The sequence below is a fragment of the Aulonocara sp. 'chitande type north' Nkhata Bay genome, linkage group LG15, assembly GCF_057382095.1.
Source record: "Aulonocara sp. 'chitande type north' Nkhata Bay isolate Kocher_YH1m ecotype deep benthic linkage group LG15, A_spYH_male_GT1.1, whole genome shotgun sequence".
NCBI classification, from domain to species: domain Eukaryota; kingdom Metazoa; phylum Chordata; class Actinopteri; order Cichliformes; family Cichlidae; genus Aulonocara; species Aulonocara sp. 'chitande type north' Nkhata Bay.
The window spans coordinates 19,989,708-20,006,851 of record NC_141358.1 but is presented as its reverse complement, the minus strand read 5'-3'; the positions used below and the strand labels follow the sequence as shown (position 1 = coordinate 20,006,851).

The window sequence follows — 17,144 nt, the reverse complement described above, 5'->3', positions numbered from 1 at the left end:
GATTTAAAACAAAAGATACTTTTAAGGAAATTTACGCCAAACTAATAATGTTTTTTACTAACAGAGTGAAAAATATATCTTTAATGTCTCTGTAAAGTTCCACAGTGTTCCATTTAATGTTTTTCCACCAAAATATTGAATCGTGAAGCTTGATACTCGCTACAGCATTATACTGGTTTTATGGCTGTGCTTAGGCACTCAAAGCCAGAATATAACATAATTACAAAAGACCGATGCAGCCATTATGGTGCCTTGATTCATTATTGCTTTTACATTTTGGCTGTTTGGAGCCAGATCTGGTCATAGTTGGATGTGAGGTTGGAGTACTAAGTTAATAATTCAGAATCAACTAATGCAATGCAAGTATTGCAAAGACACAGATACTTTCTGATACAAGTACTTTCGACCTGACCAAAGTACTTTTTGGATGGCCTGTGAGTATGACTGGTACTCATGCAACCTCACAGAAAGCCACATTCAGTTTGAGACTGCATGTGTATATATATTGCAGCTTCGTATCAGTCTCACAGCTTCCACCCACATGCCCAAAAAGTAGCAGCTCACATTTCACAACACCATAGTGTGAAGTCAGAGTCATTTAGGTATTAAGGCATGTCAAATATTAAAGTGTCATTTTGCACGTTATTTGTAGGTTTTCACATTACACCCACTTCTCAGATACAAGCAGTGCATACATACATCTACTGTTGCGTTGAACACAGACTGTGTTTTTATTTATTTGTCAGCAGGAAAATATAGAATATTATACTGTGTATAACTGCAGTTTAAGTACAAGCAATAGGCTGTTACAGTCTTTATTTATTTTTTGCTGATGCTACTATGACTATAAAAAATGTACAATTAGAATGTCAAAATTTATATTTTGGAAATATTTGTGTTTCCAGATCTTGGGATATTACATGTTGTAGACATAACATTTTCTCTTCCTGCTTTTCTTATTTTCATTTCTAAATAGATCGTGTTGTGACGAAAACATGAGGGCCGAAATCTCGAAGCTGTGGATTAGTTTAGTTGCAAAACTGAGTTGAATGCAAGGAAAAGGGTGATAGTGAAAGATTGAGAATAAACATGTGAGTTGAGTGTAGAGTTGAGAGGATCACACAAATCTCATTGTGATTATTGTGTAAGAGAGGTTTAGAAGGCAGAGAATAAAAATTTGACCAGGAAACAAAGAAACCCCACAAAATACTCAAACAGTAACTAAGCTTTTTTTTGTTGTTTTTTACAGGATAAAGAGACCTGTTTGATTTTCCATCATCAAATAAAAACCTGTAAAGGAATATAGACTAGATGTTCTCACACTCAAATACTCGAGGGCTATAATGTTATAGTTGTTACAGTCAGAAGCCTTTAAAAAAAATCAAACCTGCCATTTTTGTGCTGCTGATTAATATCTTTAAGTCTGACCATTATTGTAAGAGGCTAAGTGCTGTCTTTGTTTGCTGCTAAATGAGAAGGTACCTTAAGAATTTTATGTTAAATAACACATTTAATCAAAATTAAAAGTAAGATTCTATTAAAAAGCTTCAACGCAAGTAGAAACAAAAAGCCCAATAGCAAGCATGACGAGCATTTCATTTCTTGTATACAGCCAAGAAGGTTTTATGAGTATTTTAGTGCTTTTTTTATTCTCTACATTATGAGTTTCAATTTATACTTGACATTTAGTCTAAAGTGTACTGAAAATAGATGTCAATAAAAATATTTTTGCTCTAACCTGAAATGAAATGTGATTCAGTGTCTGCTGAAGAGGCTGTGAGATGTACCTCCAATGAGGTGCATTCAATTACCGTGTTTCAATATCTGAACCCTTAAATTCATTTCAGATTCATGAGGAACATACGGGAAAAGCCCATCAGCCGGGGCTGCAGGAGCATGTGGGAGGGAGTTGACGGCAAGTCTCAGCGGGACAGAAAGCAATTGAAATAAATCTGAGATTTACTCAAGCGTCACGCCTCGTACTTCATGTTGTTTGCACAGAGGATAAAAGCGACGGTTCGGCAACGTGATTTGAAAAACAAATTTTCTCTTGGGAAATAATTTGAGTATGTGCATATTTTAAGTTGCACCTTTAGTAGACTTGTACAGTATGAGTGCAAATAAGAGAAAAACAAAGAAAAAAGGGAGTGACGTGACATCAAATACAAATACATGGATATTTCATGTGAGATAAGAAAACTTACTAAACGGATAAAATGCAAGAAAATATTTAGAAATTTCCTAAATTGTCATGGTCTTCATATTTCAACTCAGACAACAGATGACAGGTGAATAATTAACTGATCTCATAAACCATCAAATAAAAGACGACTAATTACCACAACTGCACCTAATTAACTCTCTGATCCATTTAGACGGCCATTGGTTAACGCTAGAATTAATTATTTTGGATGCAGACAAGTTTCAAAATATTTTCTGTCTAATCTCTTGCTTAAACTTTAAAACCTGATGTGTGTGTGTGTTACACGTGGAGTATAATGATATTAGTAGTACTATGAGCTGAGGATTAAAGATTGCTCGTGAGTTAAAAGTGGTGCAGCTTGATTGCAAGAAAACAAAAGGTTAATAAAGCGATGACAGGTTGCAGACTTTCAATTAGCCCCAAAACGGCTGACTGTGACACACGTCCAAATCTCATTTCCCCTGGCTCGGGGTTCAGCCAGCAGACGGCATGTGTCTGGTGTCTGTGTGAAAGAGAGAGACTGAATGAAAAACAGAAAAGTGCGTTTGTCTGGTTGCGGCTGATAATGTTTCTGTGAAATTTATGAGAGATCAACAGATCGATTCCAGTTGTGGCATTATGGTGTCACGCTGTCAGACAGTCTTTAATTAATCCTTGACTGTTTTGCATGCCAGCCACTAACTCGTCTTTCGTGTCAGCCAGTTCCAACTGCCCATGTTCTGCTCCCTAATTACACTCCCAGTGCACATATAACAACCTGCTGCCAAGCTCAAAAATCAGTGTGATCCTGAGCTGGCAGTTCTGAACTTTTTTAGCGTGGTGCCACTTTTCTTTATTCATTACCTCCCATTCTTACTGAACTGTATTATTACTGAACTAATCTTAAGCGTCATTGTCGCTGAGAAAAAGTTGACCAGCATGAAAAAGTGGACTCCATGGACACCATTTACAGCTTTTGATTGTATCACAGATTAAATTGTTGTTTAAGTCCACCTCTTTGTATTACTGAGCATTTGAGAGAATTTCACAAGTTCACTCTGAAATTAGCAATATTTCTGCTGACAACAACGTAGTTGTAATTCAGTAAAAGGACTAGATGTTGCAATGCGTGATAATGCATGGCTTTAAATCGGGGCGATCGTAACTCAAGAGTTGGGATTCGCCTTGTAATCGGAAGGTTGCCGGTTCGAGCCCCAGCTCAGACAGTCTTGGTCGTTGTGTCCTTGGGCAAGACACTTCACCTAATGCCTACTGGTGTTGGCCAGAAGGGCAGATGGCGCGATATGGCAGCCTCCCTTCTGTCAGTCTGCCCCAGGGCAGCTGTGGCTACAACTGTAGCTTGCCTCCACCAGTGTGTGAATGTGTGTGTGAATGGGTGGATGACTGGGTGTGTAAAGCACTTTGGGGTCCCTAGGTGGGACTAGTAAAAGCGCTATACAAATACAGGCCATTTACCATTTTAAATGGAGAAAATCTTGAGGAATGGCTGTTTTGAGGAAAGTCAGCCCAGAAACTTTACCAGCGGCACACATCGTTATGCCTCACTTTCGGTCTTTGTCCCAAGCTAATCTGCCTTTCCCCCCCCTTGGTTAGGTTTAGAGATTAGAGATCTGATCTAGATTATCATATTAAAATTTGGGACGCATCATCAGTAGTGGACCTTGGGTTCATCGGGTGCTTCGGCCATTATCACGAGACACCCTCATCCAAGGAGGCCCTGCCAGGGTTGGCAGGCCCCGGAGTGTCTCACTGGTTTACGTTAAATTATTTCTCTTCTTCTTTCTTCTGTTTAGTTTTCTACAGTTTATTTTCTTCTATCTATTCACTGCAACTGAGAAATAATACTTACCCCTCTAACATTTATGGAGCCGCACTTTTTCAAAGGGATAGAAATGGTGATAGAGAGAAGTAAGACAAAAGGGACAAAATAGACGATAGGAGAAAGTTGTGTCTCCATGTATATCTCCCCTGAGTAAGGCTAGTCCTACAACCAACCAAGATGCGCTTGAGTGTGCCTGGGACACATATAATGATATAATACCATATTGATGCTAAAGTTGTTCAAGTGAACCCAACAATCGACATCAAAGAATGGACAGACTGCCAGGGGCCTAAATAACTAGTCTTCTAGCCACTAAAAGGGTAATGCGGCACAAGTGAACTCAATCAGGCAATAAGGTTGGAAAGAGAACAAAGGTAGGAAGTTAAAAACAAAATGGAAAGATGAGGAAACAACTTTTTAAAGCAAGAGGATACAACTGAAAGAGAATAAACTCATGCAGGCAATGGAAGACACTAACAGGGGGCAAAGGAAGGCTCGGGGAAAAGGTCATACCTCAGAGTCTTTCAGAGTCTTTCACTTGTACAAACTGATTGAAACTGATACAATTAAACATAGTGAAAATATTTCAGATGCTCATCTCAGAATAATTGCTTTTAACAACTCATGCATCTGATCTGTTTTGTTCAGGTGGTACGTGACCAGATCACACACTGCACTATGAAGTTACGGCAGACCACCGGCATGATGGAGTACTGTCTAGAAGTCCTCAAAGAGAATGATCCAAGTGGTTTCCTCCAGGTATTTTACACACCTCATGTTTGTGCGTGTGAGACGAGTATGAAGATGAGTAACAGGGGATATTACAAAGACAAAAAGAACACAAAAAAACAACAATTTCAGTTCACCATAATCTAAAAACTATTAAACATCTAAAACAACCGAACATCAGCACAAAAACAGCGTGTGGCAGAATACATTCCTTCTTTCGCTGAGGCCAAGGGAATTATGTTACTTAAATAAGTAAAGCACAGGACAAAACACTATGAGGTCTTACTCGATTAAAATTCAACCCAAATCAAATCTTTTTCTGAGATATTTTGAACCAAAAAATGGAAATGAAGGTAGGAAGGAAGCGTGACACACAGATCCTCTGAGCACATTAGGAGAAATCAGCTTCACGGGGAGCCTCTGATGTTTGTTGAATCGGCACAGCCAAAAAAAACAAGCAAACCGTGGCGTAGCAGAGGAAGGAGTCAGCACGGAGAACAGCAACAACAACAACCCCACATGCCTGCCTGCACTTCAGCACTACAGTCACAGCAACATGCATCTTATTTTAATACATCTGCAGCTGTTCTATTTTGAATTAACTTTACATGCCTAGTAATCAATAGGTTGACATGCTCAGTAGCTAATAAATAATCATTGATCTTTGTATGTATAGATGGAGAAACGTGACCTCCTCAGAAGAAATAAATGTTGGTTTCCTGCAGAACGCTAAATCATGAAGACTTTTCAAGACCATCAGACTTTTTTTTCATCTTTAAATCTGTCTCGAGTCTCAGCTCATGCAGAGTCTGGGCTTTATATCAAAGTTCACACAACTCTCTCAGGAAACAAAAAAGGCTTTATACAACTTTATTTGCATATCTTTAGTAGTATATATCAAAAGCGCTATATCTGGATGTGTGAAATCAGGGGGAGGTCGTTTTTGAAATTTGAAATAGAAAAAATATTCAGTATTTGTGTCACCACTGGAAATACTTCCTTTCCTTATGTGTTAGGTGGTACGCCTGGATAGAGCATGCACGTGATAGAGGAAGGGCACATGACACCCACTTACTCAACAATGACCTGCTCCCACAGACTCAGGATGCAGTGCATGTGCAGAAATATTTGTAGTGTATCAGCAAACATCTACGGGGGCATATTACAGCCACAGAGGGCAAGAAAAAAGAAAAAAAGAAACCAACACAACAGCAAAAAAGGTTTAAAGTTTAAAGTCATAAAAACAGAGAAAACAGTGATGAGAAAAAAGTCGGGTTTTATTTTTTGTGTAAAGGAACATTTCAAGGTTAAGTTGTAAAAAAAGTCATTATTTGAGGTTCTGGGATCAATAACTTATAAAACACATTATTAGACGCCAACGACAGATCTATCCGATGAGGTCGATAAAGCAGACCAGAAGCCACAAGCTCATTTTCAATAAAACCTGTCATCCTCTAACCTTGGCTAAAACACATTTAATAATGTTTAATTACATTTCTCAAGTCTTACAAATTATTGATTTTAAATAACAAAAACAAAGCAACAAAAAACAAACAAAAGTACGACGACAATACAGGGCTATTCTATTCTATTCTATTCTATTCAAATATGTGATTTTATTCCAACTTAAAGTTGAAAAATAAAGCAATACAGTTACATGACTTATTTCTTCATCTTTGTTCTTGTAAATTTCAGCTGTTTGATCAAAATTCACAATTTTAAATCTTGATTTTTTTATTTTTATTTTTTTACCTTGAGTGGCCTTCATTTGCAGTCATAAATGTGCCTTTATGGTACTGAATAAAAACACACATGATTTCCAGATATTCCAGAAAATAAGCTTCCTTTTTCTTTACCCATTCTGAAGCATAAGCAGTGTTGGGTAAATTACTTTAAATTACAGTTGTTACATTACTAGTTACTTCTATCAAAAGTAATCCAGTTACTTTCAAAGTAACTAGTTACTCAGGAAAGTAACTTTGGTTTTACTCAGAATTCTCTTGTTAATGTGTTGCTTCCAGTCTTCTAGCCACAAGTGCACTGTGCCACCTACCAATAGAAAGGAAAAAATAATGTGCATATTTCCAAATATGTGGGAGATAAACAAACAAGACAGACGGGACTTGCGACAGATAAGCCGATCAGCTGATCATTGATCAGTTTCATGATTGAAGTAGAAACAGGAGAAGGAGGGGGAGAGAATGAGAGAAGAAGAGACAGCTGCAGCGTAAAGACAATAACTCCAGCTTTGTGTCTTTTTCATTGTAGCTGAAGAACGGGACAAACTGCGTTCCTTTTCAGCTCAATACAAAATATTTTCTCTGAATACGAGACGATTCCATTTTTTAGGGAACGGTTGGCAACTCTAATAATTAACCTTATAAAGTTCAACATCAGTAACATCATAGCAGCCGCCCAGCTGTATAGAAACTCCGTCATGCTAGCTAGTATGCAGTACAAAAAAGTCAGCATAACTAAAATAAACTCCACCTAAACTTGGTTTATATCTGACCCAGATAGACTGCAGGTCATAACTTCTTACCTGAAGTTCAGTTCACTTGACACTCGGACACCCGCCTCGAGTCTCTCCTCCTGCCTCCCCTTTCCTTCATCTACCTGCTGGCCTCCACCACTTGCTAATGTTACTGAATCTGTGGAAGATCCGCGATAGCCACCACATAATAACTAGTTACCGTGCTCTTTACCACAGTAATAACGTAGTTACTGTAACGCGTTACTTAATAATGCGTTAGTCCCTACACTGAGCATAAGTAATGGAAACAATCATGCAATGTATTCACTAGAGGTTGGGTTTTTTTGTCTTATCCTCAGATCAGGGGTCTAATTCATATCTTTAAATATTTGAACTGCACTAATGTGAGCCTCATTTCACTTGTCAGACACAGTGTATGGAAGCCGGGCCAGTCAAATGGAAAATCCACTTTGTATGCAGGGAGGGCCTCTGATATTTTCCAATGTATTTAAAAGTATATAAATATTGAATGAATGTGTTCTCATTTCCAGCGTTTTCTTCATTCTTTACTTCTTACAAGTAAACCATTGCTGAATCTATACTGTGTCTGCAAACTTCAACTTGCCCACTGTATGTGTTTGCATAGATCTCAGATGCTCTGATTAAGCGAGTGACGTCATCTCAAGACCAGTGGGTTAAAGGGGCCCTGGAGCCAAAGGTTGGCCCTGACTTTGACCTCACTCTCAATACCGACTCGCTGCTACAGACCATCCTACAGCTGGACTTCTGCCAGGGCAAAGGTGAGCACACGTTTGGACTTTAAGACCAACTGTACTACTACAACTTAGTCAAATTAAAAAATCTCTTTAGCTGTATATTTAAAAGGCGTACTCCACTTTATAAGGCATGAGTCTCACACGAGAGAAAACTAGAAAAGAATGGTAAAGCTAGTTTAACTAAGATGTACGGACAAGCTCAATGCTGGGAATTTCTCAGTTACTCTGCTGGGAACAACAGATTGATTGATTTATTAACTTTGAATTGAGAATAATTTGTTATCCTAGATTTACCTCTGTAAACCTTTGGCCTTTTATACTAACTTGATGCATCTCAGAGTCCTTGCTTCAAGCAATTCGCTCCTCACTGGAGGTGATGATTGGTTGCTTGTGGACTTACCAGCCTCTGGTTGCCTAGGTAATCATCTAATGTATTTACCACCAGATAATATGACAATCAGCAGTATCCTGCAGTATCACTGATAGTCTCTTCACTTGCACACCTGTCTCTGGCCACCACATTGCTTCAAATCATCAAGCAGCCTCAATTCTCCTCCCATTGAGATCATATTCCTCACAAAAATCTTACTATATGAATCTTTTTGAACAAAACTGTTCCTACACAGTGAGGAAAACTGAGGAACAGTTCAGGGTTGTGGCTGAATTTGGAGGCTGACCACAGATTTTGACTGGGTTGCCAGAATACTCATTTTCTTGAGCTGCACATACATATTGAAGTCCTGGGCCCTGTTTCAGGAAGCCGGTTTGGAAAACTCAGAGTGAAAAACGACACTCACGGTTGAGTAACCCCGAACTGTCCAACTCGGAATATTCGGTTTCAGAAAGGCTGATAACAATTAGTTCAGTCAACGCGGAGTTGCTTTAACCCCAAGTGAAGCGCGCGGACGAGGATACATAAAGCCCTGATAAGCGGAGCACAGATTAAGCGAGTCACCATGGAGACGGAGGGAAAGAAGGCGCGGTCAATGTATTTCACAGCGCTTGAGGCCGAAATTCTGATGGCAGCATATGCAGATAACATGCAAATTCCGCGGAAAAAAGTAACACAGCCACAGCTGCAAAAGAAAGGGAGCATGCATGGCAAAACATAGCCGACAGAGTCAATGCGTGAGTGTTAATATAAACATTGATCTAGGGATTTCCACCCATTTAACACGTTATTTTATCATATGTTATTTTATTTGTTATTTTATACATTTTATTTTGTGATGTGATGTGAGCGCAGGTGCAACCCAACAGGCCCCAAACGTGCCTGGCAGCAAGTAAAAATGAAATATAAAAATATAGTCCAAACAGGTAAGGTGTAATTGTATTATGAGCCATAGTGCTTGGTCTGTTTGTCCCATGTAAATCAATTGCAGTTAGAGGCTACATTAATTTTCTTTCTGTAAGCACTTATTGAAATTATCTGAGCACATTACAAGTACATATTTGCTTACTCTGTATGCTCAAATGTGGCCCGTTATAGCCAACAGAAAAAAAGCGGAGGCCCGAAAAACAGGTGGGGGTCCTCCACCACCACCACTCACAGAGGCTGAGCAGTTGGCCCTCAGCCAAAACAGTGGGCGCCCTGTGGCCGAAGGCATCTCTGCGGGGACATCCTCTGAGTCAATAACCCCGCAAGACACAAGTGCCTACATAAGGGGTAAATTCAAAATAATACATGATGTGCATACATCCTTTCTTCACAGTCACCTTTGCAGTGCTACTCATTCATTTGATAAACTCTTTACCATAATGGATTATTTTGTAGTGAAGTTATTTTCCTACTGATTTTGCCTTCCCTCAGCCTTGGTTGTCTTTGAGAGCATAATGACAATGAAGTGTAAGGTGATTGGTATGTTTGTTAATTGCCATTTGGTCCCTTGTAAGTTATAAGTGACCTGTATAAACCTCATATTCTATCAGTTGATGGTGATGGTGTACTGCATCTGGTGCAGCCTCCTGTTGAGCCAGACCAACATGCAGTTGTGAGTAATACTCCACAGATTATATGAGTTTACAGTAGAACAGCAATGTTGTTTATTTCTTTACTACAGGAAAATAATGAAGAAACATTGACAGCTGTTACAGAGGAGGAAGCAACAGAGACACTTTATGAGGTTTACATCTTTTAATACTTTGTGTACAGGAAACACAGGCGACCAATAAAGCCAGTTGAACAAAAAATCTGTTTATTCTTCTTTCAACATGTTGAGGTGATGGGTCAAAAGAAATGATTGTGACATATGGTGTCTCTGACTGCTCTTCCATCTTGTATGTCCGTGGGAGGGTCAGGATGTTCATGGTTTGGATCACTGCTGATGTTTGGTTCAGAAGGACAGTGTTCTCCTCTAATTGTGGCAATGTTGTGAAGAATCACACATGCCACAATAATGTCACATGCCCTTTCTGGGGTGACCCTGAGTCTTTGCAGGCACTGGAACCGGGCCTTAAGCATTCCGATAGTCATTTCAATTCTGGCTCTTGTCCTGCAATGAGCCAGATTATATCGCTGCTGTGGGCCCGGTTCAGGGTCAGGGTAAGGGGTAAGCAAATAGGGTAAACATGGATACCCCCTATCACCAAGCAAGTAGCCAGTGAACTCTCCTAAGACAGAAGGGTACACTTCAGTTCAAATGTCCCTGAAGCAATTGGTCTTTATATATTTTAAAGTATTTTCAACTCACCATGTCCAAATTTTGTGCTCAGTGTACATTCATGGAATATTTGTGAGTCATGGACAGAGCCTGGCCACTTGGCTTCCACATTTGTGATAATGTTGGCAGCATCACATATGATCTTCACAGTGCAGAGAACACAAATTAGCATCCATTACTATAATGAAATAATTTGTTAGTTTGAAATGCTACAGGGAACTATGTTCAATTCAATTCAATTCAATTCAATTTTATTTATATAGCGCCAAATCACAACAAAAGTCGCCTCAAGGCGCTTCATAGATACAGAGAAAAACCCAACAATCATATGACCCCCTATGAGCAAGCACTTTGGCGACAGTGGGAAGGAAAAACTCCCTTTTAACAGGAAGAAACCTCCGGCAGAACCAGGCTCAGGGAGGGGCGGCCATCTGCTGCGACCGGTTGGGGTGAGAGAAGGAAGACAGGATAAAGACATGCTGTGGAAGAGAGACAGAGGTTAATAACAGATATGATTCAATGCAGAGAGGTCTGTTAATACATAGTGAGTGAGAAAGGTGACTGGAAAGGAAAAACTCAATGCATCATGGGAATCCCCCGGCAGCCTACATCTATTGCAGCATAACAAAGGGAGGATTCAGGGTCACCTGGTCCAGCCCTAACTATATGCTTTAGAAAAAAGGAAAGTTTTAAGCCTAATCTTAAAAGTAGAGATAGTGTCTGTCTCCCGAATCCAAACTGGAAGCTGGTTCCACAAATGTACCTGTACATTAATGCTGTGGAAAGACTTCCTGTTCACATAGTCTCCTTCATTTACTGAAGGAGCAATGATTGGAATGTGAGTGCCATCTGTACAGCCAATCACGCCTGGGAACCGTGGGAATAAATGTAAAATTTAAGTAGTAGTTCAAGTATCACCACATCATGAATTAAGTTCTGTTCATCCTGCTACCTGCAATTTTGTGGCATCCCTCTTTGATAAATCTTGTGGGTCTATGACCGGGGAACACCACAAACGAGTACAGGAGACGTTTCAGTGCAAATGTAACATTCCTGGCTGCCCGACAGACGGTAGCCTTGGAAACGTGCTCAGCGTCACCAATATTATACAGAAAGCTCCCGTTTGCAAGAAACCGAAGTGCGATACAAATAATATGCAATGAACTGAGAGCATGTCCGCGATGTGTCACATGCGTAATATATGGCCTGAGGATGTTATCCAAATAAATTATAGATTGTGCTGAGAAACGGTAACGTTCACACAGAAAATCATCAGGAAATGATAAAATGTCCAAACGCGCTCTGATCACTCTCTCCCGGCGGAGAGCTCTGCGGAGAATTTGGGCTTCACGATCTACTGGCTCTTCAAGGAAGTGGCACGCCATGTCCGACACTTCCTACTGTCAGGTTTCCGACAAAGGGGCGGAGACAGTCAGGGTTAGTTGTAGTAAACCTGCTAGGGGGCAGGTTAGCTTCACGGAGTGTGTCGTCATAGTGACTCACTCAGGCTGCAGCTGAACTCGCTTTGTGAAACCGAAAACCCAGAGTTTTCGTTAACTCAGGGTATACTTACTCAGTTTTTCCACTAAACCGGCTTCCTGAAACAGGGCCCTGGAGTAAAGCTCACTTGTAAGCTTGCCAACGATTTACTTAAAAAATCTCTATGATTATAGATATATGTAAATAATTTTGGCATGCACAAACATACACAAACAAGATTCATCTAAAGCAGGGGTGTCAAACTCAAATACACAGTGGGCCAAAATTCAAAACTGGAACAAAGTCGCGGGCTAACATTAATATTTATTTTAAAAAAAAAATCTTCCTCCAGATATAAGAATGAATCTTTTCTTATGGACTCAAATAAGTTTTACTGGAAAACTGAATATGGAACAAGCAAAGCTTAATACTAAACAATATATATATTAGCTGTATAATACCAGTAGGCCAGCTCTAATAGTAATTTGGTATGGCTTCACGGGCCAAATGTAATTAGGCTGCGGGCCAAATTTGGCCCGCGGGCCAGAGTTTGACACCTATGATCTAAAGTCAACAAAATAAGATTTAGCTGCTATTGCTCTTTTCTTTTAAGGTTTCTTTAACTCATACTACAGTGTGCACATCTAATTATCTATTAATTGGCTGTTGCTACCCAGCAGCCAGTTGGCACGCATGAGTAAACAGCGTGTTTTATATTCATTCCGCTGCGGTCTCCGAGATTACCCAGATGTATAGTTAATGTATATTAAATATGTAATCACCAATATGCATATTTTATTTGCATATGGCTGCACTTAGGCGGTGAAGATGGGATGTCTTCCCTGTGCAGAAGCAGATTCAACCTGGTTACTTTGCTAGAAAAGTAAATAATGCTGACCGGTCTTTGTTATCAGCTATTAAGAGTACAAAATCCATTAAATCATAAGCAAAATACTCATTTTCACAATGAGGAAATTACATTCAGTGGAGCTCTGTGTGTGATAAATTTTATATTCGGTATCATAACTGTGATTATGCACTCTTGTAATGTTATGGTTCATCTTGGGTGACACTTCCAATGAGCTGCAGCAACGTTTTTTGTCCCCAACAAAGTCAACTTCCTAGAAAATAAGGACACTAGCTCTTACAGACACGACAAAAACTTAGTGAATTAAATTTAAAAATGTGTCCCGGGTCTTCAGGTCATGGCTTGAGTTAAGTTCTACTTCAAATAGATTTTCTCCAATTTAAGCTCCACTCAAACTTCTTAGAAAGCCAGAAAGCTTTGATCAGCTCTCTTTTCTTCTCCAAGACTGGAGATGTGGAATTCAGTTGTATGATTCCTTTCTCTCTCACCCATTATCTGGTATGGACTTTAACGACGGACAATTTCATTTTAAGCATTTGAATTTTAATCTTTGACATACAGAGCACCAACAAAAGGTATGTTTGTACTAAAATATTAAGTTTGTTTAAACCCATATACTGTAAATAAAAGATGTGCATAGCCATCATAACATCCTCCACAGGCATAAAGATTCATTAGTTATTCCTCCTCTGCATGTTTTTTATCTTTCATTTTCTTTTCTTGTCTTCACCTCAACTTTTCTTAAAACGAGATGCTAATAGTTGCATGAGATGGTTGAGTTGAGTAGTTTAGGTTAACAGTAGGTGGCTTGATTAGAAACACAGAACTGTAATTCACTGTCTATTAATTGTCCAAGATACTAGTTTGTGGCTAAACAAGCTCAAAGCAAAATGCAATTATTGGAAAAACAGAACAGCTGATTCTTTGTACAAAAATGAAACTAATTAAATTAAACACTCTACAAGACCTATCACTTAAAGCAGTTACATCTTTAATTATGCACAGCTTTAAAGCTATGTCCACGCATAGCTTTGGAGCAAAGTGATTCGTTCCTCACTCATCTCTTTGAAGCTGACAGCTGATTGCTCACGGACATTCCTGGCTCTGGTTGCCTAGGTAACCTTCTAATGTATTTTGCAGTAGTTTCTGTGTGATAACCAGGAAACAGGGCTAAGAACTACAAAACTGCCTTTTTACATTTTTGTAATTACATATTAATAAACTATTAAAGTGAACTTCATATGCTTTAAATTGTGACAAATATTACTATGAAATGTAGTAGAAACATTACCAAACATTTCCTTATAATAAGCCACAATATTAAACATAAAATTTGCATTGATACCGTCAAACAATGCTGAATACTGGATAATAGGATTATACTGTTATACTTTTATAATAATATAGCAGCAGCTGCTCAGCTGCACTGGAAAGAATATAACTTTGCACCTCTGGTAAAATATGCAGCATAAAAAAGCGTAGAACAAGCATACGGCATTATTTGTGTGCCACTATTCTGAGCGCGCATTAAAAAAAAGTGGGCGCACGTAAAAAAAATTTGCAGATACAAGTGTTGCATTTTGAGGAGAAATTTATTTCGAGCAAAGAAAAGCTAAATTTGAGTGAACAAAATTCATTGCTGCGTGCAAAAAATGTATTTCAGTGTTTAGGTAGCACACACACACACACACACACACACACACACACACACACACACACACACACACACACACACACACACATATATATATATATACAGGGAGTGCAGAATTATTAGGCAAATGAGTATTTTGTCCACATCATCCTCTTCATGCATGTTGTCCTACTCCAAGCTGTATAGGCTCGAAAGCCTACTACCAATTAAGCATATTAGGTGATGTGCAACTCTGTAATGAGAAGGGGTGTGGTCTAATGACATCAACACCCTATATCAGGTGTGCTTAATTATTAGGCAACGTCCTTTCCTTTGGCAAAATGGGTCAAAAGAAGGACTTGACAGGCTCAGAAAAGTCAAAAACAGTGAGATATCTTGCAGAGGGATGCAGCGTGATCATCGAACAATCAAGCGTTTCATTCAAAATAGTCAACAGGGTCGCAAGAAGCGTGTGGAAAAACCAAGGCGCAAAATAACTGCCCATGAACTGAGAAAAGTCAAGCGTGCAGCTGCCAAGATGCCACTTGCCACCAGTTTGGCCATATTTCAGAGCTGCAACAACATCACTGGATTGCCCAAAAGCACAAGGTGTGCAATACTCAGAGACATGGCCAAGGTAAGAAAGGCTGAAAGACGACCACCACTGAACAAGACACACAAGCTGAAACGTCAAGACTGGGCCAAGAAATATCTCAAGACTGATTTTTCTAAGGTTTTATGGACTGATGAAATGAGAGTGAGTCTTGATGGGCCAGATGGATGGGCCCGTGGCTGGATTGGTAAAGGGCAGAGAGCTCCAGTCCGACTCAGACGCCAGCAAGGTGGAGGTGGAGTACTGGTTTGGGCTGGTATCATCAAAGATGAGCTTGTGGGGCCTTTTCGGGTTGAGGATGGAGTCAAGCTCAACTCCCAGTCCTACTGCCAGTTTCTGGAAGACACCTTCTTCAAGCAGTGGTACAGGAAGAAGTCTGCATCCTTCAAGAAAAACATGATTTTCATGCAGGACAATGCTCCATCACACGCGTCCAAGTACTCCACAGCGTGGCTGGCAAGAAAGGGTATAAAAGAAGAAAAACTAATGACATGGCCTCCTTGTTCACCTGATCTGAACCCCATTGAGAACCTGTGGTCCATCATCAAATGTGAGATTTACAAGGAGGGAAAACAGTACACCTCTCTGAACAGTGTCTGGGAGGCTGTGGTTGCTGCTGCACGCAATGTTGATGGTGAACAGATCAAAACACTGACAGAATCCATGGATGGCAGGCTTTTGAGTGTCCTTGCAAAGAAAGGTGGCTATATTGGTCGCTGATTTGTTTTTGTTTTGTTTTTGAATGTCAGAAATGTATATTTGTGAATGTGGAGATGTTATATTGGTTTCACTGGTAAAAATAAATAATTGAAATGGGTATATATTTGTTTTTTGTTAAGTTGCCTAATAATTATGCACAGTAATAGTCACCTGCACACACAGATATCCCCCTAAAATAGCTAAAACTAAAAACAAACTAAAAACTACTTCCAAAAACATTCAGCTTTGATATTAATGAGTTTTTTGGGTTCATTGAGAACATGGTTGTTGTTCAATAATAAAATTATTCCTCAAAAATACAACTTGCCTAATAATTCTGCACTCCCTGTATATACATGCATTATAGTATGATTTCAGTAAGTGATTACTGCTGAGTAATGTAATGTTACTCAGCAGTAATCACTGTTGATACAAAATAACTGCTTGGATATTACTGGGGCAGTGATGATAGTGATGATAAAATTATTGCCTCCTTGTTTCCAACTTATTACCACACAATTACCAAATTATTACCTAGCTCTAAAAGTGCTACCTAAAAACACAATCTCTTGTCTTATCACTACACAAATACTACCTAAAACTACAAAATACTACACAAAATAATGCAACACAAAAAGGACAACAAAACCTTCAAGTTTAGGCTTGACAAACGATTTTTGTGTTTATCAATGATAATTTTTGGACCTTTAGTTAATATCATTGTGACAAATAAGTGTATGATTGATACACTACACTTCTGGTCATCCTTTTTACTTCTTTAGAGAACACTGACTTAAATCAACATCATATTTCCAGATGTACAGGAGAATCCAAAATTGAAACAAATGCAGGAAGCAGGCAGTGGTGAGGCTGAGATGGAGACAGAGAGCCCAGGAGGTATTTCAGAGACTCTATTTTTCACTGTAAATCTCTGTTTCCCTTCCTTGCATATATTTTGTCACTCCTGCCTCGTTCCTTAGCCCCGATAGCTCTCTGGTTGGAAACTCACTGGTCTTTTTGTCCCACAGTGTTTCTCTGGTGTTTTCCCTTTGCATGTTGTTTTTCAGCTCTTCAACAGTAAACGACACTGATCTGCTGAACAGTTCTGCACAAAGATCTTTGTTTCCTGCGATAATTTTGTTTCACATATTACTAATGACACATATATAAAAATATAATTATGCATGAA

General features: G+C 39.2%; 1 protein-coding gene across 2 annotated transcripts in view; it reads left to right on the top strand.

Annotated features, from left to right (window-relative positions):
* The window catches only part of trim67 (tripartite motif containing 67), a 67,316-nt gene that overhangs the window by 29,991 nt on the left and 20,181 nt on the right, over nucleotides 1–17,144 (top strand). The window contains exons 4-6 of one of the 2 annotated variants that reach the window (XM_086264864.1): nucleotides 4,674–4,784; nucleotides 7,874–8,027; nucleotides 16,772–16,852. In XM_086264864.1, the coding sequence (XP_086120990.1) occupies nucleotides 4,674–4,784; nucleotides 7,874–8,027; nucleotides 16,772–16,852 (346 nt within the window). The remainder of the gene's footprint in view (nucleotides 1–4,673; nucleotides 4,785–7,873; nucleotides 8,028–16,771; nucleotides 16,853–17,144) is intronic. The other variant, XM_086264865.1, reaches the window with a different exon arrangement.